A 27,724-nucleotide genomic window follows, 5' to 3' on the forward strand; every position below is an offset into this window, starting at 1 on the left:
GCCTTTTCATGTGCAGAGAATTCATCCTTCGGTCCAGGCCACATTGATTTCGAGCTGGTTAATGTGAAGCCACGGCTGAAGAGCTTCAGTGTGGGCCAGCTTCACATAAAGGCTGGTTCCCTGTAGGTCAGCTCGGGCCTCGGCGCATCTAAACAAGCTCCGACGCGTCTCATTGATTTTGAAATCAGTGGTGAAAAGAGAGAGCGGACAGAACGCAGAAAATGTCTGACACCCCCTGACAAAGAGGCTCAGTGGGCGGCAGGACAGAACGTCTGTGATCCACAGAAGCGACCCGCGCTGATGCTGACGTCGATGAGCCTTTTCAGAACCGTCACCAGGAACCAAAGCTGGACTAAAATCCACCTGCAGACGCCTGGTAAATCCTTCAGGAGGCAGAGAGCGCCAGGACTCAGCGTGGAGATCAGTGCGTCAGGCTGAAGGTCATCTGGACGCTTTCTATGATTTTAATGTGCCTGAAGAGTCACATGACAGACGAGTCACGTCGATGTAAACACAACTGTTTCTCATCTGCATTCGTCCATGAAGGATTTGATTCCTGTTGATAACAGACCGACCGCTGATGTGACTCAGAGCATAAATAAACACCACACAGTTTGTGTGTGTGTGTGTGTGTGTGTGTGTGTGTGTGTGTGTGTGTGTGTGGAGGTGGACTCACCCGGCCCAGCTCCTTGTCCTCCAGAGCCAGGACGCCGGTGCTCTCTGTGAACAGCTTCACTTTAACGGAGGGCAGAGGGTGAGTCGTGGTGAAGTCCCCCTGAGTCCCCCACCTGAAAGACACAAGGACCCTCTTCAGAGCTGGACGGACGCTCACACTGCACGTCTTCATCAGCCTTCCTGCACAGATCAGCTGACCGGCCACGACACGGCTGCTCACGCTGAACATACATATAGAACCCACAGCGGTTCAGGCTACTGACAATTCCAATAAAGTTTATTCAAAGAAAACAACACATCTGCATCAATGTTGAAAAGCGAGGCAGCGTCACTTCATCCATGAACTGATGGAAGAAGAAAAACTCTACAGATGTATGAATAAATCTGACTGCAGAACAGCTGCAGACATCCAACTGGATGATCATTGATAAAAACTGATCATCAATCACAACCGATCCGGCAGAACTTCAGTCTGACTCCACTCATTTCGGGTTAAAATCGAGCCTCAGGCTGCAGCCTCACTGTTAGCTTTAGCCTGCGTTAGCTGAACCACAGTGAACTGTGAAGAGTCAACAAACAGTTAGTGGTGATTGGTCGGACAGTGTAAAGATGAACCAGAAGGTTTTGTTGAGCTTTATTTGGTTTCAGTTGAGGTTGAATGAAGTGTTTTACGATGCTAAAATTACTGTTTTTTTGAATGGAGTCTGGTGGCTTTGGCGAAAAGCGCCGTAACAGCTGTGACATACAGTGGAACAAAAAGGCTCTTACTCTTTGACAAACAGGTTCGTCTCTGCAGGGATCCTTTCTTTAATGTCGTCAGACACTTATTATAACACTCTGAGCAAAACCACTTTTAGTGGAGCTCAAACACCTGCAGGGATTACATTACAGCCTGTTTCATGGCTCCCGGATGATGTTCAGCTCTCCCCGTTCGTCAGGGACACGTCGACCGACTGGAAACTGACAAAACACACATTTGGATGGTTCAAACCTTTTGACTTTCCCTGCTGCGCTCTGATTGGTGATCGATTGATTTTCCAGATTTTAAACCTCTCAGGAGAAGCTGAGCTCCCCGTCCACAGTGTAAACTCAGACATGTCGCCTTCCACAGGAGGTCACTCTGCAAACTTTGCTCAGTTTCCTGCGATGACATCACGTCACATCTCTGTCTCACATCCGGCGGCAGTAAACAGTCCCATCAGCCTCGGCTGTTGTCAAGAATCACTTACTGTTGCTCTCTAATGGAGCAGAGTGACGCTCGGGATGATGGAGACGCGGCCATTACACACAGTGAGCGCCACGCTGCCATGATTACATGCCTTTATGTCAAGACTGTCATTTTAAGAGAGTGTGTGTGTGTGTGTGTGTGTGTGTGTGTGTGTGTGTGTGTGTGTGTGAGTGTAGATGACGAGTGACCCCTTCACTTGTTGAGGGCGAGAAGCAAAGCTGAGCTCCATATTCAGTTTCCCCAGTTTCCAAGGCAACGTTGCATGGGAAGGTGTATTCACTTCTCACACACACACACACACACACACACACACACACACACACACACACACAGACATCAGATCTGTAGGACAGGGGACAGACTGACCTGCTACATCAGCTGACCTGAGATCATCTTAAGGTGAGGTCACATGACGCTCGCTGTCGTTACAGTTTTGGGATTTTGCCTCTCGTCCGCGTGTCAGCTTGACCTCGAGCGTTAAAACCAGTAAAACCACAGAGACTGAGACGAAATCTGAGCCGTGGTCAGAAACAAGCTGACTGACAGTCTGAGTGTCGCAGCGCGCCTGCAGCCTGCAGCGTTTCAGCTGTCATAAAAATATCACGACATGTTATCACAGTGCTATTAGCTGTTATTAGGGCTCATTAATGTGAAGGGTTTTCAACAAGAGTAACTTCTATTCAGACAGTTTGTGTTACTCAAACCTAGCTGTAGTTAGAAAAATTAAACACAAAATGACCTCATAATCTCCATGAATGCTGCTCTTCATCTTATTATTAAATGACAGAATTTGGTTGAAACTCCTTCGTTTTGACCCACTGAAAGTCGCTGGACTGTCGCTTTAACCGTGACTCCTGAGGAAAACCTTCCTGCTGAATCTCAGCTGGTTCGTCTCTGAGGCACCTGACGAATGAAACTTTTCGTTTTTTGGTTTTAAGATCAGTTTACAATCCAAGAAAATCTCCATTTGAAGCTGAAGCTTGCCTTAGTTCCTTCATCACTTTGTGGAAAATGAGTTTTGTGAGTGAAGGCCTGCAGCAGGTGGAACAACAACGTGGAGGAAACTAACGTGAGAAGAACTAACTTGACTTGAAATAAAGATGAAAAAATCAGCGGTCTGGTCCTTTAAATGAGTCACAGACGCTTGACATTCCAGCATAATTGAAGGTATTTCTAATGAAAAGGTCCTCAGTGATTAACGAGCCGTTCGCAGGAGTCATCAGAGCAACTGGACGACGTTGTAATCACAGCTAATCATGTTGTTCAGTAATTATACTTAACCACCGTGTCATTAAGCGTACGGCTGTTATTGAAGATGAGGGGGTGAACGTGTCCTGTGGGCAATTACAGCGAAGGTTACAGCAGCCACGGCGAAGCCCGCTTTACGGCTCAGGATCCCTGTTGACCAGCGGGGTCGTCAGGTGGCGGTGAGCTCGTCTAATTGGCTCTGTTTGGCCATTCTGGCGGGCTGTCAGAAAAGAAACCTCTCCACCGGCAGCTGGGGCGTGCGAAAGGGCAGCCTCATTACCGCGAGGACCCCCGCTGTCCGATGGGCATCCGACGATCAACAACCGCCACCAACAACCTTCAGACCTGAGTGAAAATCTGTCCCTGGCGGACTGCAGCGGACGTTAAAAAGGTGGAAGCAGTGCTTCCAGAGGTCAAAGGTGACACAGGGAAATGTGCATTTTGATGGTTTTAGTTTGTAAGTGAGGACACCTCCTCCAGTGGAGCTGCAGTGTCAGACGAGAAGCTGCCTGAACAACACAAGCTTCAGTTAGCTTCAGTTAGCTCACAGGTTAGCTCAACCATGAGCGCATTAAGCTCAAGTGAGGCGAGGTGTCAAACCACAGGACTGCAACAAAAACGTCACTCGCAACCCAGAAAGCATTTTCCCATAGACCTACATGATGAGAGACTGCTGACAGGCCAACATTAGCACTTTAGCACATAACAATATGTTAATGTTAGCCTGTTATTATGATGAGACTGTAACGTGAACGTTAGCATGCTAATGTTAGCATTCGTCTGAACAGTCACCTGAGCCCTTTTGATTTAAGTTAGAAATTCCTCTAGCGCCACCCTCAGGCCAAACTTTACATCTTGTACCACATGAACGGAAAGTTTTCATCTTTCCTAACGGTCAGTCTCGCTTCACACCCTCATTTTTCCCTCCTGTGGGGTCACAGGTGAGAGTCAGTTCCTGATTGGCTGTGATGAAAAACAGGTCGGAGGGTTCTGAGCTCAGCTGGACTTTCCTCCAGAAACCACAGAGTGTGTTCACGTTTCCTCCGTGATGAGGAGACACTGACTGTTACATAACATCAGCCTCGGCAGGTTCTGGTGCTGTGTGAGGAAGCCGAGGGTCACTCGTCCCCGCTTACATAACACGAGTTCAGTCGTCTTCGGCCTACGATCCACAGACGCTGTTTCAGTTCAAAGAAGTGGGTCCGCTGTGATTCAGTTTCAGGTAACTGTGTTAAGGAGGCTTCTCACCGAGGTCGGCGTGTTCATTTCATCTTCAAAAGCTCGGACGGTAATCCAATTAGGAGTCAAGAGTGACGCGTCGGCAGGCTGTAAACACGCCGCTTCCTCTGAACACTGCAGCAGCAGCAGCAGCAGCACAGATTACAGCCTCACAGCTCTGTGTCACACTCGGTCCACACAGGCTCAACCACCCAAACCACAACTGCACAGCTGAAAGCACTGAAAGCTGCATCCAACTCTTCAGATTCTTATGCTTGTTTGCTTCTTCACGGATCTGAATCAGTGCAGCTCCAACAGTGCAGATCATCTCCACACACACACACACACACACACACACACACACACACACACACACACAGCTTTTTATGAGTAAATAGAAGCACAGATGACCATTGAGAGGCGTTCAAACGCTCCGTAACGTTGTCTCTTGCTCACTGTTACTTCACCTGAATGTTTGACATTCACGCTGCAGTAATGTATGCGTCCTTTGACAATAAAAGGCTGTAACCAATCGTGGCCCAGTGTGCACCTCACATGACTGCAACCTTAAACGTGTGACTGTTTGTTGTGTTTGAGAGCGGAGGCGCTCTGAACGCAGCACGAGGAGGCAGAACTCACTGCGGTCTGGAGGCCTCGGCCTGGTCGGTCTGCAGCTTCTCTCCTCCCTCCACCTCCATGGTGCAGTACACGATCCGGTTTGGAGCCACAGACTTCAGACCCTGGACCTCCACGATCACGATCTGAAAACACCATCAGGGGTTAAAACAGATGATGAAAAAAGCCACAAACATTCAGCGTTATTGGATATTTGACTAAATATCAGTAAGCAGAACAAGGTGATACCTTTAATACCTTCTACCTCATTATCTCTACTGTTTCTGAAGAAACTCAGTTAACTGACCTCCAGAGTGAAGGACAGCACGACGTCAGACTTGGACAGGATGTCTCCCTCGTCCCCCATGTCCAGGAAGGAGTTGTTAATGGACGAGCGTTTGAGCTTCTGTTTGAAGTCCGGACCTCCTTTGGACACCGGCAGACTCTCCAGGTTGGCCATGAGCAGGTTGACCGCCGAACGCAGCTCCTCCACGTAAAGAGGCTCCATGTCGGCCGAGACGAACTTCGGGTGTTTCCTCTCCTGCAGGACGGACATTCAACACAAGGCCTTACCTCACAAACCTGTTCCCAATGAGCCTGTTTACCTGTGAAAGGTGTCGCTGCGTCAGAAGCTGATGAGCTCAGACGTTAAACATACTGTCTGTCTCTGTATCTACTGTGTTCTGTCACCACAGTCTGCTGTCTTTATGTCTTTCTGGATTGTACTTCCATCGCTTCCAGACTTCCAGGACAGGTCTCATTCCAACACTTGCTGTGAACAAACACGACAGCAGACTTTCAGCTCGTCTAAGCTGCATCTGTTTGTCAGCTCGGCAGCACAAACAGACGCGTCAGGCTTCTTATTCAAACAAATGAACAAATTTCACAACAAACACGTTTCGGGGAGATGAAAGTGGAAATCATAATTTGGATAATCGATGCATGACTTTAGTTAGAAGCTAAACGCTGTATTAAAGCTGCATCTGGCAGTTTGACTCATGCTGGAAGCAGAGCGAGCTGGAAACATAAGATCTGACACGTAAACCACCGCCTGCTTCGTCCACTTCTCCACCAAAGACTCTTCAGCAGTTAAACTTCCTCCACCAGCGAGTCTCTAACTGCTTTATCACAGCTGAACCGAAAGCTCCACAGAGCCGCAGAGCTGATGGCGGCGCTCACAGTCATTGTTAAACGAAACAATAAAAGAGCTTTAAACATGTTTTTCTGTGTCGTCCATCTTTGTGTTTCTCACCCTGGAAATCTTCTCGGCCAGCTGCAACCTGCCGTCCAGCTCTCTGCGGATCTGAGCCGCCTGCTCGTCCACGTTGTCCAGCTGAGAGAGAAAGAACAAACACATGACGAGTGGCCAATTAGAGAGCTGCGGAATCAGTAAACCAATCAAAAGGTGAAGGAGAGTCACAGCAGGAGAAATGAACTTTAAGGAAGCTCAGGTGCGTATTTGATCATCAGCAGCTGAGCTGGTAACAGCCGACAGCAATTAGCCAATCAGGAGCGAAGGTCTGAGATTAGCGGTTCAACCACTTCATCAGGATGTTGACGAAGTGCCTCTCGACCAATTAGAAAAGAGAAATATACAATTATGTTTGTTTACTTTTGGTCAGGGACTGAGTTGGAGTCAAAGCTGCAGGTTGTTCAGCTGCAGTTCCTCTGACGTCCACTAGATGCTGCTCCAGGAAAACTGTCACTGTACTGAAGCCAATGGAAAAACCCAACATGGTGTCGAGTTCATATCACCTCACCCACTGGAGCTCTGCGCCTGGGAAGACCTCAGATAACACTACCAACCAGCCGTCACTGTGTGGAAATGAACTGGAGAAACCGCAAACGTCTGTCTTCCATGATCTCAAGAGCTTCTTTCAACGGTTGGAAAGATGATCAGAACTATAAGAGTGATCGAGCCAAAAAAGGTCAAAAACTTCTTTATGAAGACTTAAAGAGAGACATGTCTTACAGAGTGTCTGCTTTGATGGACAGAGCCAAACTAACAGGACTCAGCTGCGTCCTCCTGCCTGAAGGACACACGGGACTTTGGTCCAAATCAGGATTTTCTGGCTCCAGTAACAAACACAATGAAAGTGATAAACTCAGTGTTTTAATGAACAAGCTTCACTGTCATCACCTTCGAGTATTACGCTCATTCAGCAGCAGCAGAGCGTAGTGGACGGGCTGGGGCGTGTGGTTTGACCATGTCCTGGCTCAGCTGAGCCAATCGCAGCACGGTAGGCCGGTACCACTGACTTGAACGGGACTGGAGCAGCCAGCGGTATCCGGAGCAGGATGCAGCAGTGAAGGCACGAGATGACGAAAACCCTACGTGACTGGACGCCACGTCGAACGGTCGCAGAGCTCAAATGTTGAAACAGACGCGGCTCGTAAAGCTTCACCTTCACCATGGGGAGCCGAGGAGGCGCTGAGAGCTTCACACTGAGCAGAGCCAACGAGTCGCCTCTCAAAGTCCACGTCAGCGGGACTCAAAGAGGAGATGAAAGCGCAGTGAAAATTGAACGAGGTTTGCTTACTGGGCAGAACACAGAGCCTCGTTTCACAGATCTGTGATGAGCAGAGGCGTCTGAAACGACAGCCGCAGATGAAACAGCTCTGATAGAAACTGGCCCCAAGCCAAAGAGACGAGTGGAACCTTCAGAGCCGATAACAGAGAGGAAAGATAAGCTGGTTAATTTGAGCCCGTACCAAAATGGGTCCCAGTTAAAAACCAGCCGTCAGTGTCTCATTTACAGAGAAGGCAAACTCGCTTCAGTCAGTTATCAGTCACTCAGACCTGCAGCTGAACCGAAAAACGCTGAGGAGCAAAAACTCAAAGCGAAAATCAAACAGCTGCAGAGTGAGACCCTCAGCTCCTGGACCTCCCAGGTCCCTGTCCTGGACTGATCTGTTCTGGTCCTCAAACACATCGCCCGCTTCATCAAGATGTTTGTGTTTTAGGGTGAAAGGAAGCATCGAGGAGGATCGACCACCGACAGCAGGTCGTTTCATCTGTGCAGTGTCTCACCTGACAGTGAAAAATGAGTTCTGGAGATCTTTAATAAACATTCATTTAATAAATTATTTGGCCATTTATTAAACTGTTCCCACTTCCTGTCCTGACATCCAGACTCACTGTGGAGGTTTGTTGACGGATGATTTGACAGTTTTTTTTTCGGCTCTGAAACGCGTCGGCGTGGCTCCGTGTGCGGACCGCCGACGCCCCACAGACGAACGCCGGCGGACGTGTTCAGTCACTCTGCGGTCGTTAGCGATGAGGTCTGCTGATCGCTGATTAACTAGAGATGTGAGAAACAAAAAGGGAATAACTCTCAGAGCGATGGAGGTCAAAGCAGCGCAAGTCAGACGTTCTGCCGACGCTTTCAAATTCAGCCGTTTGTCACTGAGTCGCTGAGTGTTTATCTGTTTGAGAGCCGGTGAAGGTCAAGACGTGTCTTTCATAATAAATGATGCAGCATAATAACTGGAATCAAAACAGAGCTGGAAAACATTCATTCCAGATGTTGATGATGTGACCTGCCTCTCCTCTCTCAGAACGTCTGGTTATTATTTCGCATCATTTCACTTTGTTTTACTTTTCTCTCTTTTTGTTCTTCTTTAAACTTTCTGAAAAACCAAACTCTGTAACCCTAAAACAGGGCTCTGATTGGTCAGTGATGTCTGGGTTTCCTTCTACCAGAAACTTGCTGATGACTAAAGCATTACCCAGACGGGTCAGTCGGCAGTGTGGTTTACTTCTCGCGGTCAGACAAACGACCGCTGCCTGCCGTTACTCTGCATTCCTGCTTGCGTCTCCGGTTAATTACTCTCAAATCTAATTAACTGCACGATGATAGCAGAGCTCACAGTCTGCCCGCCGCTGATCAGAGTCTCTGTACGGCACGTTTCAGAGGGATAGTTACTCAAAAAGGGTTTATAATAGAACAGCAGCAGCAGCCTAATAGAGCATCCTGCATGCAAAGAAATAAGATGAATGAATACGTAAATCTCATTTTGAGCCTTTGTGATGCTGGAGATCCAGAACTGGAACCAAAATGAGACGGATTAGATTAAATTAGAAGGTTCACATGGTGCAAAACACACCAATCAAAGTGCTGTTAGTTCGTCTGTATATGCTCATGGACAGTGGAGGGAAAACTGTGCAAATCAAAAAGAGATGAGACCAGACCTGACTGACCTTTTCTACCTGACCTTCAACACTTCAGTCACGGTCAGAAAGACTCTGAGCAGACGAAGGAATTCACACGAACTGGACTGACGAAACAGGATTTATTCATCAGAGCTGCTGCTGATTAATTTACCTCCTCTGGAAGAGAGATCGAGACTATTACCGACACACCCCCAGTTTGGCTGCAAGTACTAAAATTAAAACACACACACACACACACACACACACACACACACACACACACACACACACACACACACACACACACACAGATCAGAGTCCACGCTGGCGTTGTTACCATGACGTCTATTATGTGGTCTTTGTTGGCAGTCTTTCTAATTTTGCTTCACAGAGCATTTCTATGACAACCAGCCTTCATGTGATGCGAAAGTCTCAGAGAGGCCAAATCAACACATCAAACTGTCGGACTGAGCCCAGAAAACTGTGAAACACCTTTCAGTTTTTAGTCCACGTTCAGGGCGGACGGCGTCGATGGAAGCCAGGTGTGTTCACACTGAGTACCAGGTGAGCTACCTGAGGGGAGCCTGGGGGGACACGAGGCTGCGAGAGAGGAAACTCGCCCAGTCGGCTAATGAGTTAGCCGTTAGCTCGCTAACAACAGCAACTGACCGACTAGCCATGAGAGTGTGATCACCACACAAACAGGCTTCTAGAACCAAACATTTTGCTGTTTCACCTCATGGATGTACGAAGACGAGAGGAGGAAGGACAAACATATCGTTCTAAACACGTCTTCATGTCGCTGCTACGCTTAACGTTCTGAACGGAACCACAGGAACATCACGTTCTGCACGTATCGCTGCAGATGAAGGGTGGTGTTGGAACAGTCAGTCAATCAATCACCAAAACACTCCTACAGTCTTACTCTTTACATACAAAGAGGTTTGGGCCTGAAGTGATTCATCCACCATGTTTGACACAGACCAACTCTCACCCCATCACTGGCTACATGGCCACAGAACCGCAGCCTCTGATTGGATGCTTTCTGGGACTCGTAGTTGACCTCTGTACTCAAGTTGCTATGCACACCATCTCGTTGTTTGCTAATGCCATCACTGATGCTAACACTGAATCAGCGTTGATGACAAAAGTGCAGAAAACTGAGCCTGATCTGCTGTGATATGAATATTTAAAAGAACCCAGTGAGACAAACGGCGTCCCTTCGTGCTCAGGTGATGCAGAACAGCCTCAGCATCAAAGTGAAAGTCCTCTCTTGTTAAACCGGCGTCTTATTATGAACCGAGCGATCTGCTGTGCACAAACACAGCCGACCGCAGAGTCATCGTCTGACAAAGAGATGAAAGACCGACGGAGAAAAGACACAATTACACCCTGCCATCAGTCACAGGCGACAATCAAAAGAACAACGGCGGAAAAAACCGACGTGGAGATTTAAATCAAAAGGCAAAATAAAGGCAGCAGCTCCGGGGCAGAGAGCACACATTCAGGCAGAGCTGCAGATAATTTATTAGAGCTTCATCCATCGGCCTCCTGCGCTAACGAGAGGTGACGGAACCTAAAGAGAAATCAACCGACCCCTCCTCAGCTGAGGAGGCCCCGTCACTGGCCACAACATGGACAAATAAAAGAGCCAAATGGGCAAAAACACCAGAGCATGCTGGACTAAACAACGCTCAGTGAGGGCAGCGTTCACGACAAGCCTGTTCGATGGCGTTCAAATCAGGGCTGGGTGATAAAATGATTCCATATTTATTATTACTCCACGTGGATCAAACAGCCAATCAACAGCCAGTCAGTCTGCAGCTTTTAGCTTGCAAATACCGTTTCCCACCGCACAGCATCGACTGAGCCACACCGAAGAAAGACGACGTCCTCTGGAAAAGAGGACGATGGCGGGCGGAGGCGAGGGGAGCGTTGGCCTCTCGGTGAGGTCGAGCTCCTCAGACAGCAGCACCTTCAGTGCAGAGGTTCTCGAACTTAGTGCTCAAAGATCTGATGTTCATTCAACAACAAGTGTGGAAGAACCGATCATGATCAGATTTTTTGTTGATCCTCCGGGGCGATTTCAGACGTCGGGGTGGTTTGATGAGGAATCTGTCAAACTGAGGCCGAACGTGCAGAAAATGCATGAAGAGGTTTGAGACACGTCCGCCTGCTCCAAACGTGTCCTCAGACAAGAAGTTGGAGTTCAGAGTTTTGCTCAAGGGCGATCACGACATGTCCTGTAAGCGAGGCATCAAACTACCAACCACGCAGGTATTAACCATCATCACGCTGTAACTCTGCTTTAACTATGTTGTGCGTTCACACTCGAGCATTTCAGCATCTACATCATGATGTGTTCAAGTGCTGCTGTCACACTGCAGGAGACATGATGTCCAATAAGGAAAACAAACTCAAACACGTCATGCTACAACTTCTTCACCACTCGATTCAAGAACAATCTACAAGAAATCACAGAGTTCAGTCTTCAGGGTCTGCAGGTTCGGTCTGTTCCCGGTGTGCTGTGGTGACGATGAGCTCTTCACACACACTCCACACCGAGGACTGTCACTGCTGTTCATCCTCAGACACCAGCTGATCTGAACACCTGGACTCTCCCTCCCTCCACAGCTGCAGGTCCTCCTCTCTTCTATTTTTATCTCCCTCCATCTTTCCCACCACAGACGGAGGAGCGTGCACCTCCGTCGGCCTCAGACTCTGCAGAGTGTTCGTACATCAGCGAACACATCAAACACTGCTCTCATGTGCATATAATGCCGTAACGACTGAGCCTTTCCAGGACGCCCCTTTCAGACCCAACAGGTGTTTTTGGAGCATTTCACATCTTTCCCAGTCTGTGAAATGTGATATTAACAACATTGATTTATGTTTCACACCGCGGGCAGACTTTTTTTTGGGAATGGGGTTATATTTCTTTTCACTGGCAGTGAACACAACACCGCTGGGGGCTGCTGATATCTTTTCTGTATTCCCTGCAAAGGACAGGCTCATGTGCACTGAAACAGTTTCTGGTCACTGCGATCACTGGTCATCGTCGAGGGACCCCTTCATAAGACGTGACCAGCAGAAGTGACGAGGAACGAAAGCAGCTCGACCGAGTCTTCATCAGTCTGACTCGGACAAATCAAGCAGCTGTCTGAGGTCTTTCCAGTCTTTCTTGTTTCCATGCTGAGCTGCAGGCGATGACAGAAACACAGACTTTGGTAACTTTGGTAAACGCTCGCTCGATTCGTCCACGTGAGGCTGCTGAAGCCTCTCCAGCTTTGCTTAAACTTTGCACTCCTGAAGACAACCTTTGTCCCCCGTCTCTTCCACTGGAGGCACATCCAGGAGGGATTCCCCAAAGGTGAGTGTGGACAGGAGGAGCGAGCGCAGCAAGCAAAGCTGTTTCAAACGCATACCAGCTCTGACTGTTGTGAACCTGCTGCATCCTTCAGCGATGAGACGCCACGTTTCCGACAAAAAGAGGAGAAAAATCCACCGCCTGATGTAAAATCGATCAGTCGAAGCTGCTTGTGTCAGTCTGACTGTGGGCAGTCCAGTCAATTACAGGAGCCGTAATCATTAATCAGATCAGCAAACAAGTCTGAACACATCAAGCAGCTCTGAACAGTCAGCGTCCACAGAGGCTCGTCAGCGAGCGCCGGCCGGCGAGACGACGCTGAACACACGTCTGACGGATTTAATGCAGCTTGAAAGGTGAGCGGTGACGAAAGCAGCGAGGGTCTGACAGTCTGAGGTCTGGACCGTTAAAAAATCTGAGCGCACCACCTTTGTTCCACATGGCCATAAAGTCTAAGTCAACGATACATCGAACACCAGAGAAGACGCTCTGAGCATGTGCAGCCAGCTTATTTTCCTCTGGCAACTTCAAAACACAAACTGTAGTTGATCTTTTTGTTCAATTGTAGTTATTTAACAGCTTTCTGGCAAACAAACCAAACAAAAGCTGAGCAGCAGTCCACCATTGTCGTTTCAGACAAACCAGAACTTTGAAAAATCTGCATATCTGCATTTAGGTGTGAAAAAGAGGCCAAACGCAGAGGAAAGTGTTGATATTAACATGCTTCTGCTGAACCAGACAGGAAATGTGCTGTAAAACCAAAAGCAGGAGCTAAAAGAGGCTAAAACACTCTGCACAGCTGTGATTTGGTGGCATTTCTCTGTGGTTTCACAACCAGCAGAGACACTTTTCACGGACGCCGACCACTTTAAAGCAGATTAGAAAGAGTTCCTCAAGGCGCCGAGGTCTTAATGAAACCCTGGAAACACAGGTGAGCCTCTAAAAATGGGATTAGCTCCAGCTTCTCTTCACTCCTCCGCCCTCTTCGTCTTCCTCTTCTGGTGTCTAATGAAGCAGGACAATAATAGAATCTGTCCTGGCAACAGACACATTCTGGTTGTTATACGGGCGAGGATGATGTCTCAATGGGCCGTGAAGTAATCTGTAAAAGGAAGCTATTTGTGTTCAGAGCCGGGCAGAGCAGAGGAAGTCATCAGCCGAGGAGAATCACTGAGGATCACTGACACACCGAGCGGCATTCAGAGACTGAAGACATGTGGACAGGCCTTTAACGTCCAACAGGAAAGAAACGCTTTTCCCTCCAACCTTAAGCTTTGGTTTGACTAGTCCATGTCTGAGGTATTTGTCTCGAGAAGCAACAAGGCAGCCCGTCTGTCTTTGTTTCCTCCTCTTCTTCAGGCACCAGCTTCCTGTTGCACCCAACCTGGACTCTGGTCAACAGGGCAGATTGTCGTACGTAGCTTTGGGCCAGGTACGACGGCGACCTGAAACGGTGCAGACAGGAGGCAGGAGCCGAAGCTAAAGCCAGAGGACCATTTAGAGGACATTTCAACTTTCAGCGAACTCGTCCTCTGCTGGACTCAAATGTGAACGCTGTCGAACAGAAAGGTGTCTGAAGATACGTCTGTTCAGACAGACGACACGTCAGTTCTCCGTTCTGTTGGTCTTTGTGCTGTTTTTTTGACCTCTGACCTTCAAAGGGACGACAGATGCTAATTAGCTTGAAGCTATAATCTGGTGTGGTGCATCAGAAGCCTGATGTTTGAGCTGCACACTGTCCCTTTAAACACATCCACTAAGTACTGCTCCAAGTTTTTTGTAGGCCGCTGCTTCTTTTTACTGCTGTTGAATATATTTATTTGATTATATTTCATTTGGTTGTATATCAGTATGTTTTATTGCCTTCATGTCCTTAAGAGTAGATTGGTGCTGCTCATCGTTCCCTTACAGAACATAAATGGTCTCTAGATTTACAGTATGTGTGACTCACCTGAAGACTCTGCAGCTCCTCCCAAACTGAAGAATATTGATCATTAATTTTTCCACAGTCTGAACTTTAAATCTGACCTTCAGGTGTCGGCAGACTGAAGATGACTGCAGGCTGGGGGGGCGGACTCTGAGGACTCAACACCGGCTGAATGGTATGAGCGATCATTAACAATGTAGGGAGGTCAGAGGTCAGCAGCCTCCCTGCAGCTGTTACGGAGGCTGTGAGACAGTAGTATTAGTATTCGCTGTAACCATCAACAATACTTTCCAACAACTGTCCACAAATCTATGTCTGTTCCTCAGGATGGTACGAATCCCAAATCCTGACACAATAACATTTTATTTCCCTGTGAACAAGATTCCTTCAAACCAACTAAATTCAGGTTCAAATCTGAAGTTTTTGGTCCATTAAAGGAAAGCAAAGACTAAAGAGTCAAAGATCTAAAACGTATTCAGCCTCCAGAAAAGGTCCCAACACGCGGCGCGATGCTCGCAGCCTGCAGCGCTGCAAACACTGATGACACTTTGCTCACAGGGACACATGAAGACGACGTCCTGCCGCCTCAAATCCACCATTAGAGAACATGTGCATCACTCAGGTGCTCCCGTAGAGACTCGAACCTGTGGCCGGTTACCAGGCAACAAGATGCAAACACAGTTCATACTGTCTTAAAGGACTTAAAGGTGCCCTCCAGACATGACTGACAGCAGCACAGAAACTTCTCAGTTACCTTGTTCAAGTTTTCCACTCCATCGTGATTCGCCATCGTGGTTCTCCGTCGTGGTTCTCCATCGTGGTTCTCCATCGTGGTTCTCCATCGTGGTTCTCCATCGTGATTCTCCATCATGCTGCTGCTCCGTCACTTTACACAGAGAAGCTCAAACATCCAGTGGAGGGTGGAGACCAACGCCGCTCAAACACGCCCCGGAGTGTTTTTAAGTTGGATGCTGAACGTCTAGTTTTTCACTTTATTTCATGACTACATAAACTTCTGCGCACTACATTTCATCTCCCTCTGTCTCCTCATCTTTCCTCGTTTTTTGATGAAGGCAAGCTAAAGACAGCAGAGAAGGTTGTTTGTCATAGAGGTGATCAGCGTCACCTGGGAGATAATGTGGTTTGATGAAATGAAAAACATCGTTTCTGTGTGTGTGTGTGTGTGTGTGTGTGTGTGTGTGTGTGTGTGTGTGTGTGTGGATTTGAGCTCTGAAGGTTTGGACGCGTCTCACTGAGCCGATGCCTCGATATGAAGTTTAAATGTGTTTTATTACTTTTCTCCTTTTCTGACTAATATCTGCAAAGCTGAAGAGCAGATTTTGAATGGTGGGCCGAGTCACGATGCTCTGAATGTACAACAAATCAATTATGGATTAAATCCTCGGTCGCTGCTGCATCAGAACGAGCGCTGAACCATCGATCGCGATAAACAAACTGCTGCAGCGCATGTCTGGTTGCAGCTGTCGAGGAAGACTTTGCTGTTTTCCCTCCACGCTGCAGAGGAACGAGGCAGCAGAGGGACTCACACAAACACGAGCTGCAGCCGCCCTCCACTCAATAGTTTATGTTCAGTTCAACTCCATTTCGGTCTTCACGCTACAATCTTCATCTTCACTCTGAGTGCATGTCAGACCTCCTACATGTGAAAACGCAGAGTGTGGATTCAGCGACCGTCTAATTACTGAGCGCCGAGACGCCGAGACCGTCAGCAGACTGTGCTGCTAATGAGGCCTCAAAAATCCACCACATTTACCATCCAAGTCAAATTCACTTTTTAAAAATCCAAGAAATGTCAGCTCTAACAACGAGACCGCGAAGGTCAGAGACGAGAAGGTCTGTGATCTGCTGCACTGAAAAAAACACAAGAAATATGAAAAATATGAGCAGGGAAGGGACAGAAAGCAGCTTCTGAACGATGCTCAGACTGAACTGGTCATCATCTTACAGTAAGTCTCCACCTGTGTGCTGGACTGGCCTCAGTTTAACCTACAGGACAGAGCTGTTCAATGCATGAACATCTCTTAAAACTGAACCTTCAGGGTCAATTCACTGATGGAGTCACATCCTCGGCGCCTTCCAGGGGAAACCAAAGAGGAGGTAAAGCCGGCACAGATACAGCGAGAAGAATCGAACCTTAACGTGAAACCCAAAACACTAATGTACGACAAACATCCGACGGTACATCAGCTGATCAGCGTCTTCGTGAAAGACAAGTTCTAGTCACCACTAAGACACACAGGACGAGTGGAATCAGCTCAAAGACAAAGCTAAAATAAAACGACTTCATTTTCAGGGAGAAGTTGGTGGCTTCAGTGTTTGATATGGTCAAAGTTTCCCTACAGCAGCATCTAGTGGACATTGGCGGAAGTACATGTTGACAGGTGAGTCTTAGCGTGTCCTCGTGCGTCTACCTGTGCACCTCTGGCCGCTCACCTGGCAGGCATTGTACAGCAGCTGGTGCTCAAACTTGCGGATGCCAAGGATCTGCTGGAACATCTCGTACAGCTGCTCCTTACTGAGGATGAGCTCCGACACGGCGCTCAGGTGCGCCCGCTGTGGCTGACGCCGCATGTCCTCGTCCCCCCGGTAGATGGCGTCGTACTTGGCGATCCAGGAGCTCAGGACCGTCTCCTTGCTCAGGCCGTCGATCTCGGGGAGGCTTCGGACGCGCCGCTCGATGTTCTTCTTGAAGACCTCGCGGAAGTCGTTGGCGGAGCAGCCGCCGCTCTGAACCATCCTGGAGACGCGCTCGCTCTTCAGGAAGCCCTGCGAGGACAGAGACACAGAAGCGTGAAGACGCTGCATCAACAGAAAACCTCAGCCTCCTCCTGCACTTCAGTGAAAGCAATGAACCTGGATCAGCTGCTGCAACACAACGAGCACAACAACACATCTATGAACTGAGCTCTGGGTGGGCTAGCATCATTAGCATCACACACACACACACACACACACACACACACACACACACACACACACACACACACACACACACACACACACACACTGATGGAGAGACTGAGCAGAAAAAGACAACAGATCACATCTTCAGGAGTTTGTCTGATCAATATTCCTGTAATTTTAACAATGAGGAGACTTAAGAGCTGCAGTGCATTTACACGCCTCAAAGCTGAAGAGGCTCAGAGATCCTCTTTGGACGTTTCATGAGCTGAGACTGGATGCAGCAGAGGACCGCAGACAGTCCTCGTCCACGCTGCCATTCAGGGGTCTAATGTTAAACTCTCTGCTTCGTTCATGTTTGAGGCTTTTGACAGAAGCTCTTTATCCAAAGCGACGCTCGCTGACAGGAACACGAGGCTCAGACCGAAGCAGCAGCTGCTCGCTGTGACATTAAACAGCCGCTCAGCTGGCTGCTTCACCTCTTCCTGTTAGTCGCTCTGAGACTCTGAGAAGCGAAACATCAGTGAGAAAATGATTCATCCGACGGAGGCCGAGAGCTCAGCGAGCAGCAGCTGAGGACGAGCCCACATCAAACCAGACCGAAACATTTACACATTCAGCTCCTTCCCTCCGCTGACGGGCCCGATGATGAGGCCGAGGAAGATTTCAACTCCACAATCTACAATCTAAGACAATACATTTAATGTTTCTCCTCATCAGCTTCCGCGATTTCTGTAAATATCTGCTTATTGTGAATCTGATGCAGCAACAGGTGCAGATGTTTGGAACATTCCACAGGTAAACAGGCTGATTGGTCACAGGTGAGAGCATCATGATTGCGTATGAAAGGGGCGTCCCAGCTCAAATCTGATGAACACACGTGTGAACGAGCAGGACTTCCAACATGTGACGTGCTGTCCAATCAGTGTCCATCAGTGCTAAAAACATTTGCGTTGTAGATTTTTCAGTGAGGAGAGGGAGTCGGTGTCATTTTAGGACGTTTTAACACGTTTTTGTGGGGGAAAAAAACGAACAGAGATTGTTAATCCACGTCTTCAAACACGTCACAGGGCTCTAAAAACCTTAGGATTATTCCCGTGAAGCTGCTCAGTGGTCAGCGGGAGAAGGACATGTGCACTGGTGAAGAGGAAGATCACGACAGGACGCTCATAAGCCGACAGACTGAAGACGTCCTGTGGCTGCAACACGACCCGCCTGAACCACGACACCATCAGTCTGCTGGTCCAGGCCTCCAGAGAGCGATCGACCGGCAGAGGCTGAACCAGCCGCAGATGGAGAGGAACCGCCGTGGAGCTACGAGAGTAACGGCGTGGAACAGACATCACTACAGGCCGACGAGTCTCAACGAGCAGAGAGAGGAGAGAGAGCAGAGGAAACGGTTGTTCTGTGTTCAAGAAATCAGCAGAGATCAGCGGGGGGGGGGGGGGGGGGTCCTCTTTATGGTGATGAATGGAAACGGGCAAACGTTAAGTGGATGAGGAGGGAGAGGAGTCTGCTAACAGCAGCTCATCTGCTTCTCTGCATCACTCAACACAAACTGCTCCGAACCGCAGAGAACAAAAACACATCAAAGAGCTCCCGCCGAACGAGGCGACGCAGGGAGGCCGAAGAAGGCGAGCGCTCCAACGACGATGCCTGGACCCGGGAGGCAGATGTCGGAGCTTCTGGTGGGATTGAGCCACGGCTGTGTGAAGAGGCTGCAGACGGACCGCAAGAAGATCTGCTGAACAGTCAGTCCAGAGCGGTGATTCGCTCCCTGTTCAGCCTTTAATCCAGGAAACAGAAACTTCATCCAGCTCGCCGCCTCCAAGGTTCAGAAGGGCGTTTAAGGATTCTGCTGCTTGGAATCAGTTAAAAACCACCTGAATCTCATCTGAATAACACTCCTCTGAATCTCTGAGCTAAAATTTACTGATGCTTTGATTTGCTCTTTGTTTTCACCTTAAATAGTTTTACATCTGCTGCCGAGTATTTGTTCTGCTGCCACTTGAAAAAGAGACTTTTAATCTCAATGAGTCTCATCACCGGTTTAATAAAGGTAAGAAACACTGAAAATGAATCCCACTCAGAATTTTATTCAGCCGCTCAATAAGATGGTTTTTAGATTGCGATGAACGTCCTTGACGACAACTTTGGATTGAAAAATGACATCACACTGTCCTCCATGTGTCCAGGAGTAAAATGTGCTGAAACACACTAAAAGCAACAACATCAGACAATCTGCATTCAGGTAAAAATGCATCAGAAAACCTGCAGCGTCCAGATGTGCTGACAGACGTGTCCTCACGCTCACGGCTGTAAGGGTGCGTCTGCCAATGACGGACGGTGGACTGGTGTCCATCAAACTCCAACGAGGGGGGAGTCCTTGTGATGAGCTCAGTCATAGATGACTTCACTGCAACGTGACTGGCGTGAAGACGGACTAATGGAGGAGCGAGCGGCTCGTTAATCAGCACACGATCACTGTTTTCACGTCATGTGAACGAACGACAGAGCAGCACAGAGCTGACGTTTCGTTACAGGAAAATGATCCTTTTTTCAACCAGAACAAATCAGACTTCCTGTCTGAAGACGTCCAGCCGGTTTTACATTCACAACATTCATCGAGCAGGAGGAAACATTTGTCAGGGACTATTTTCAGCGGCGGATGAATCCACACGCGGAGCAGCAGGACGGTGTGTGTGGGACTGATAGACACGATAATTAATGGATCAGATGAAAAGTAAAGAATATCAGTTGAAAAGGGGACTGAGTGTGTGTGTGTGTATGTGTGTGTGTGTGTGTGTGTGTGTGGAAAGGTCACTCCCTCCATGGCGGCTCTGAGCCTCCTCTCAGCCTGGTGGAGGTTCTGACCCCCCGCCCTGAGCCCTGATCGATGACTCCCGCCCTGTAATGTGCACGGTGTGAACACCAGACCAAACTGGTTTTGGTGGTCCTGAACCACAGACTGAAGCTCTGATTCACAGCTTAGAGTTTGCAGTGACGTGACAGCTGATCAGCTGAGACCTGAGATTTCTGACGGACAGTTTGACTTTGCATCTCATGGAGTAATAAAAATAAAAAAACAACATGCCAACATCAATTTAATCATTAACTTTTTTAACTCAGCCTTCAATATTTAACTGTCAGCATAATTTAATGTGACAAGATGTTCAAGTCAAACATCACAAACCTGCTCATCCGACGCTAATATGCTAATGTCTATCTCCAGCATCCACAGTCCACAGTGTTCTGTTTTTCCGCCTCTCCGTCTTTATTCTGCTGCTGTAACAGGTGAATTTTCCCGGCGTGGGATAAATCAAGTCTCACCTCACTATGCAGTTTTAAATATATATAAATACGAAAAAACTTTCATGCTGGGGACACACTTTGTCCTGGATGATGTCCAGTGTAACCTGACTTGTTTGGTTGTTGATGAGACTTTTATGGCCGTTTTCATAATGAATGAAATGAAGGTCACCAGCTCGAGGACTCAGACTGAAACGAACTGAGACGCTTTCACAGCTGATCCGAGGCCTGAATGCGCTCTTCAGTCAAACAGCCGCCCTCCCTCTGCTGCTCTCTGGACTCTATGGGCTCGCCTCCATTTTGTGTGGCGACGCAAATGTCAGCCATTATTACTAATGAATCGATCAGCGGGAGACATCCTCCCTCCCCGCTGCTCGAATTAATTGGGGCTTTAAAATTTCACTAAATTATTTACGCGCCAGCGGAGCGCCGGGCTGCGAGACGCGAGATTAAAGACACAGACGAGTGTTTGCAGACCTCTGAGTGTCAGCAGAGCTGCTCCAGAGGAGAACGACGAAAACACACCTGAAAACAAAAACGGACTTCACCGGCTAAACGCCTCAGTGCCACCGCACACCTGAACCTGTCCATCGACATGATAAACAGAAAGGACAAACATTCAAAGTCGATTATAGCAGAAACGTCCATTTTCGCTAAATGTGGGATTGAATATCTTGACTGACTGAAGACTCCTCAGTGATTACCCGACTTCAGTTTTCGTGCTTCTGTGTTGTTTAAAGTCCAGTCAGGTACAGCATCAGCAGAGGAGGAGAAAGAAAAGATGACGCTGAGGGTAAAAGAGAGTTTCTTTAAAAAAAGAAGACAAATGGCTGCAGTCGTGTTGGGAACACAGGACAGATCAGCGACTTTTCCCTCTCTGATCATCCCTTTATCAGCACAGCTGGAAGGCGTCTTCAACCAGCCGATTGCTCTGAACACATTTAATCACACGTCATTATGATGGAGCTGTTCTGTCGCCACATTCTTCAAGCTTCCTTTTAACTGCTCCACCATCAGCTGAGAGAAGCTGTACATCATGTGTTCCTTCATGCATAAAACACGTTTCAGCCCGATATTAAAATGTCTCCGTCACCGGTCCGTCTGTCAGAGAGCCAGAACGTTCCATATATCAGCAGAAAAGTTCTGAATTCAGCATCGCTGGAGAATAAGTTTCCTTTAATTGATCACTGAGAGAGGAGTCATCAGTTCAGGAAGCGTGTCTGCAACGAGCTCGATGGATCATATGCAGGTTTAAAACAAACACAGACACAGGCTGAGCGTGCTGCTTCAGGAAGGAGGAGGACGTGAATCGACTCTGGAGTCACCATGTTCACAATCCTCACCCTCCGTCTCAATGACTGCAGCTCATCACAAACTGATCCAAGACCTCTCAAGTCTCTGTAAGACGAAGGACAATTTTACATGTCTGAAGACCCTCAGTGTGACGGCATTCAACTGCATGATGAGTCTGCATTTAGACTCAGCTGCACGGTGTCATTCGAGTCGTAGCAGAAGTAGATCTGATAACGTAAAGAAAAAAGTGCAGGACCGAGGACTGACTCCTGCGGTACTCCATGAGTGAAGGATTTACACTCCCACGGTCACACAAAAGGTTTTGCAGAGAGATTTAAACTGGAAATAAAGCCAATCGAAAGTTGGATGCATTTAGCGAGCAGGTTGTAATGTAACAGGAAGCAGGTTGTTTGGCCATTTGTAGGACTTCTGTTCACATGTGGAAGCTCAGTTTGGTCTGACTTGACAGAGAAACCTGATATCAACACCACCACAAAGGGTGTTTTATTTTGAAAACTGACAGGATCCTCTATACAGTTCCTGTGTCTGACTTCCTGCTCGGCTCATTCTCTGTGCAGCTTGACACAGCTTCCATCAAAAATACACTCAGCGTGTATTTTAAGCAGAGTAGCGAGCTGCTTCTGCAGGAATCACAGTCATTGGCCGGAATGGCCGTGACCAGCACCGGCGGCAGAATCACAGCAGGAACGTGACGCCGTCGTGCCCAGGTTGAATCGAGCCGCAACAGATCTTCTACCAGCTGAACTGATCTGACAGAGTTTATTCTAAAAACCCATTAGTTCATGTTCAATAAAAACCTGATGATGTGCAGATTAAAGGAACAAGCGTGGGCTTCTCCTCTGCCTCGAGTCGAGCTGCAGAATCGTTTTAACACCACTCCAATTCCTGCTTTCAAATTGCAAATGCCGCAGACGAACCGTGAAGTGGTGGAGTTATGAAAGTCATCAGGAAAAGTGAAATAGCAGAGAGGAGCAGTATCAGCGCCATAACTAACTGCTGCTTGCTGTATTTCAAGACGACAGCTCAGATTCGTCAGGGGCCTCCGGAGGTTTCGGTTCAGCTTTAATGAGAAACCTTCTGATTGATCCTCCCGCTTCGTGTCCGATCAGACAGGTGAAGCAGGAAATCAGAGCAAAGCGCTGAAACGTGGCTTTGACTCGATGATGGAGAAGAAACGCCCCGCTGTGCGACTTCATGCTCACTGTGACTCTCTGAACTGAGAACAGCAGCAAAAATAAGAAAAAAAACAGTCAAAACTAGAGAGAATACAGAACACGCCACCATGAGGTTCACATTAAAACTGACACATGCACTCACGCCCCCCTTTTTCATAGCTCTGATGACCCCTGAACTTTTACCAAGCACCACCATTTTTTTGACTTCACATTTGACTTTAAGCTGCCGTCATGTGATGAGCTCAGGACTGCAAATGTGGGTCTTAGTATTGTTCAACACTATAAGAAATGTGGCTGATAGGTGCCATCAAAAAATCACTGTGATGAACTTGACTGAGCCGAGGAAGAAGCTTCCTGGCTGCATATGTTTAACACTAAACTGGACTGCTTATATATCGAAACTAACTGAAATGAATAAAGAGAAACCTGGCTGAGAGTCTACAGCATTTAAAGGTATTCAGACGCTTCAAGGACCAACAAAGAAGCCAACAGCGACATTTTTCAGACATCAGTACATGAAGACGCTCTCCCGAGGAGAACAAATGAGTCACGGCGATAAAGACTGTGAGCTCAGTTCAATGAGATGCCAGGAACGATTTTGCAGCTTCTGTCTGATCCGGATTCCATTTGTGCTTTTTGGCATCAGACTCTCGACTGGTCAGACGACACAAAGCCGAGCTAAAGAAGTGTGGAAACAAAGGGAAACTTTGGTTTTGGATGTGCTTACTCAAGTGCAGAGGAGGAAAATCCTTCACGGCCAGAAAGTTTTAGAGGGATCCCCAGAAAAGACGGGAAAGCGAGAAGAAGAAGATCATCTGAAGCTTGTGGTGGACAGACTGTGACTGACTCAATGAGATTAGCATCATGTGAGTCGAAGTGTTCATTACAAACCTCCACTCCAAAACAATCCCTATTTCCCACAAGTGTTTCTACGTATTTGATTTTAGTTAAAAATCTAAGTTGAACTTTTGAACTGTGTCGTCTTTGATCGTGCTCAGATCACACATCAAACATCCCTCCAGGTAAGAAAACATGTTTTCCATCCAGGAAACAGTCAAGCTTCAAAGAACAACAAATTTAGAGGAAAAGGTCAAAATGATGAGCCAGATGATACGAGAGCAGGAAGTTTAACTGGACACACGGCAGCCAGAAAAGTTTACTTTGATGTCTGCTTGATAAGAGGCTCCACTATTCTACAGAGCGGGTTCATGCCCCCACAAAACGCAAATCACTGGCTTCTGAACCAACGGATATTTGGGGATTTTTCTGGCATCAAAAAGGGATTCTGTACTCTTACAGGGGGAACAAATAATGTGACAGTCAACTTGATTTGTTCTGATTTTTGCTGCTGCTGACATCAACACTATTACAGTTCAGAGTCGAATCAGTTCACCGAAGCGCAAATGCAAATTTGTTCGTGTTCTTCTGAGTTGAAGCGTTTACGAAGCTTTACGCTGAACCTAAACTGTCACGCTGGACGCCATAAATCCAAATGATCTGAAACCTGCTACACAGCTCCGCAGAGCTGAAGGGACATGAAGAGTCACGTGATAATCATCTGTCGGTTCGTCACTACAAGAGACCCTTTCACAGACAGAAGTCGTGTGATGTATTGTTAATATAAAAACATTAATTAGAGCCTTTTTAAAAATGCATAACATGCATGTTGTCTCTGCTGCAGCTGACCTGATTGGGAAGCCTGTTCATCTGTCTCTGAAATGAAGTAATTTTGTGGTACACCACAGTGCAGAAGCACATTTTGGGTGGACTTCGATCCCCCCCTGCTGTTAATGGACCGAATGTGGCGTCACCTACATCTGCGGTTAAACAGATCCATCAAAGTGCTGCAGGTTAGAGGCTCGATCAGCCGCTACTAGCATTACACACCCGAAACTACAGTCAAAATATAGATGGTCAAGTTGCATTGTGGGTAAAGGAGGTGCCAGGCTTCTAACGCGGGCACGAAAAAGCCACTTTTGGTGCTCACACTGCTCAGAGGTTACTTCAAATGTTCAGACTGATATTTGAGCCTGACTTCATGACGTGACCTGGTCTCGATCCACCTTCGATCCTCCTCACAAACCCAATAGAGTCCAAAGTCCAGAAACTGAATAATCAGAAATCACCCCTCGCTGTTAAAAATGACGACCGAGCCATGCGAGAAGAAAAACGGTTTGCTTGGCCTCCATGGGGACTGAAAGGGGACCGATCTGAACCGGCCAGCTCCATTAATACAAAGAGCGGCTTGAGCAGTGATCGTGCACCCGTGGTGATAATCACATTTAGAATATAAAGACCTCTGCATGTAAGAGGACGAAGAAAGAAAGAACAAATGCTTTTCATCTGTTGCTATAGTGAGGGAATAAACATTAGTCAAAGAATCTAAGAATAACTTCACATTTATGCTCGAGCAGTTGAACCTGAACACACCGTGCCTCCGACCATCGTCATAATGAATGAGCAGAGCTTTTCATGTATTGTCCCACATTAAATGTCTGCATAGAAATGGCCAGAGGAGAGAGTCTGTTCCAGCGATACATAAAAACATTGTTGATGGGACGTTCAATGCCTTCGTAACGTTAACGACTTGCATTAAGATCCACCTGCCAACAGGTCCAACACTGTCTGACTTTCTCATTTTAACTTCTCAAAATTTGGCTAACGCTCTGAATGTGGCGGCGTTGAGTCATCGTCACCTCCCGCTGATCAGAAAAAAAATGATGAGGTGGGAACGAAGACATGAACACGTCGCTCGCTCTGGTACGACGGGCCGGTTCAAACCTCTTCATCTTGTGTCTGAGCCTGTCCTCAGATCTGTTCCCTGCACTCTGACAAACTGTTTACATGTGCCGTCTGTCGGGATGTCACGTCTAATTATATACGAAGTGCTTCTGCTGCTGTGGCGACAAAAATGTGAAGAAAACATGGCACTGAGATGTTCTCGAGATGTCCTCACAAAGAAACAAGCTGCAGACGTTTAACCGCACTTTAACCGTGTCCGTCTGCTGTTTGCAGGCGAGTCTTTAAAGCCGAGCTGAAACTTTAAAGTTCTGTAAAGCTGCAGATTCAGCTGATGATCTCTGAAGGTTCATCACCACCAGACACACCTTTCATATCGCCATACAAACACAAACGCTTCAGACTGTTATGAAGAGTTGACGAGTCACTTTAAGGCAGCTTTAACGAATCGCTGCTGCTCTCGGAGCATCCTTCTCTAACACTACGCTTGTTTGCTTTGCATCCTCTGAAGAAAGAAAAAACTCACATGAATGAAGAAATGTTTAGAAGAAGACGTAAAAGAAGAACTGTATGTTCATTTATGGAGAAGAAGAAAGCGCCTGCGTACACACTTCAAACGTTTACCAACTCCTCCTCAGAGAGCCTAAATCCACTTTCATGCTGCATTAGCAGGCTTCCATGTGAAACTTGAATCAAAGCAAACAGACGCATGCAGATCGAGGCCTCCCACTCACACACTGAGGAATACATGCATTAAAGTGCCTGGAGGCACGGGGCTCCCGATGCGTTCGCTGCGTCTCTGTACACGACAGGTGTGTCTGTTTGGGAGATAAATACAAACACACAGCAAACGCTGGTGATCCGTGTGGTATTTACATGAGGTCGTTACATGATGTTCAGTCAGAGACGGGAAAACCTGAAAGGAACGAGCTGACAGTTCAACAAGCTTCACACAAACCATTCACAAACTCTGCTAGTTCAGTCTGATAAATTACACATTTCTTAGCATTAACAGTTAATTCAAACATAGTGGCCAAGGCTACAGAGAGAACCAGGCCTTTACTCAAACAGGATTATTCTTAATATTCCTTGTAATCATCAGGAGAAGTGCATCATTTAATGAGAATCAAAGGGGAAGTGTGGCGGCCCAAGTGTCAAACACAGGTCAGCTGACACGGCAGTAATGGTGGCTCGTCAGCTCCTCCACGTTCATCTGTAATGTACTTCCCATTCGCTTCCATTTAGCTGTTTCTTCAGTCGCTGCTCAGGTGTTTTCACATTAAAAGCCTCACCGCGGCTCGAATGACACGATCCTGACAGACTTTCAGGGATGGGAGGAAAGTGCGAGCAGCAGCGTGGTCAGAGTGACACGGCTCGACTGAATGAGGGAGTGTCTGTGCGTGCATACATGTATTACTCACGTTGTGGGGACACTAGTCTGCAACTGCTTTATGAGGACAAAACACAAGTCCCCACAATGTCATTTTAAGGTGACGTTAGGTTTCAGTCGTGGTTAGGGAAAGTCTCCAGGAAATGACTGTTAGCCTATGATGAACCCAAAAGTGATGGAAACGCAACTGAGTGTGTGTGTGTAACCATATATTACTCACGTTGTGGGGACATTAATCCATACCTCCCTTAGGGGGACAAAACACAAGACCCCCTAATGTAAATCATTTAATTTTAGGATGAAGATTCAGTTAGTTTAGTTAATTAGTGGTTATGATCATGGTTCAGGCAAGTCTCCAGGAAATGAATATAAACACAACTCTGTGTGTGTGTGTGTGTGTGTGTGTGTGTGTGTGTGTGTGTGTGTCTGTTCATGTCATTGTAA

At 47.5% G+C, this 27,724-nt stretch overlaps 1 protein-coding gene across 8 annotated transcripts in view; it reads right to left on the bottom strand.

Moving 5' to 3' along the window:
* cadps2 (Ca++-dependent secretion activator 2) overlaps positions 1 to 27,724 on the bottom strand; it is a 145,294-nt gene that overhangs the window by 77,665 nt on the left and 39,905 nt on the right. For all 8 annotated transcript variants that reach the window (XM_076732778.1, XM_076732774.1, XM_076732777.1 and 5 more), the window contains exons 3-7: positions 16,886 to 17,218; positions 6,237 to 6,317; positions 5,292 to 5,525; positions 5,009 to 5,130; positions 677 to 788 (exon numbers count right to left, since the gene is read on the bottom strand). In XM_076732778.1, the coding sequence (XP_076588893.1) occupies positions 677 to 788; positions 5,009 to 5,130; positions 5,292 to 5,525; positions 6,237 to 6,317; positions 16,886 to 17,218 (882 nt within the window). The remainder of the gene's footprint in view (positions 1 to 676; positions 789 to 5,008; positions 5,131 to 5,291; positions 5,526 to 6,236; positions 6,318 to 16,885; positions 17,219 to 27,724) is intronic.

Source organism: Chaetodon auriga, chromosome 6 (genome assembly GCF_051107435.1).
Source record: "Chaetodon auriga isolate fChaAug3 chromosome 6, fChaAug3.hap1, whole genome shotgun sequence".
In the NCBI taxonomy this organism is placed as follows: Eukaryota; Metazoa; Chordata; class Actinopteri; order Chaetodontiformes; family Chaetodontidae; genus Chaetodon; species Chaetodon auriga.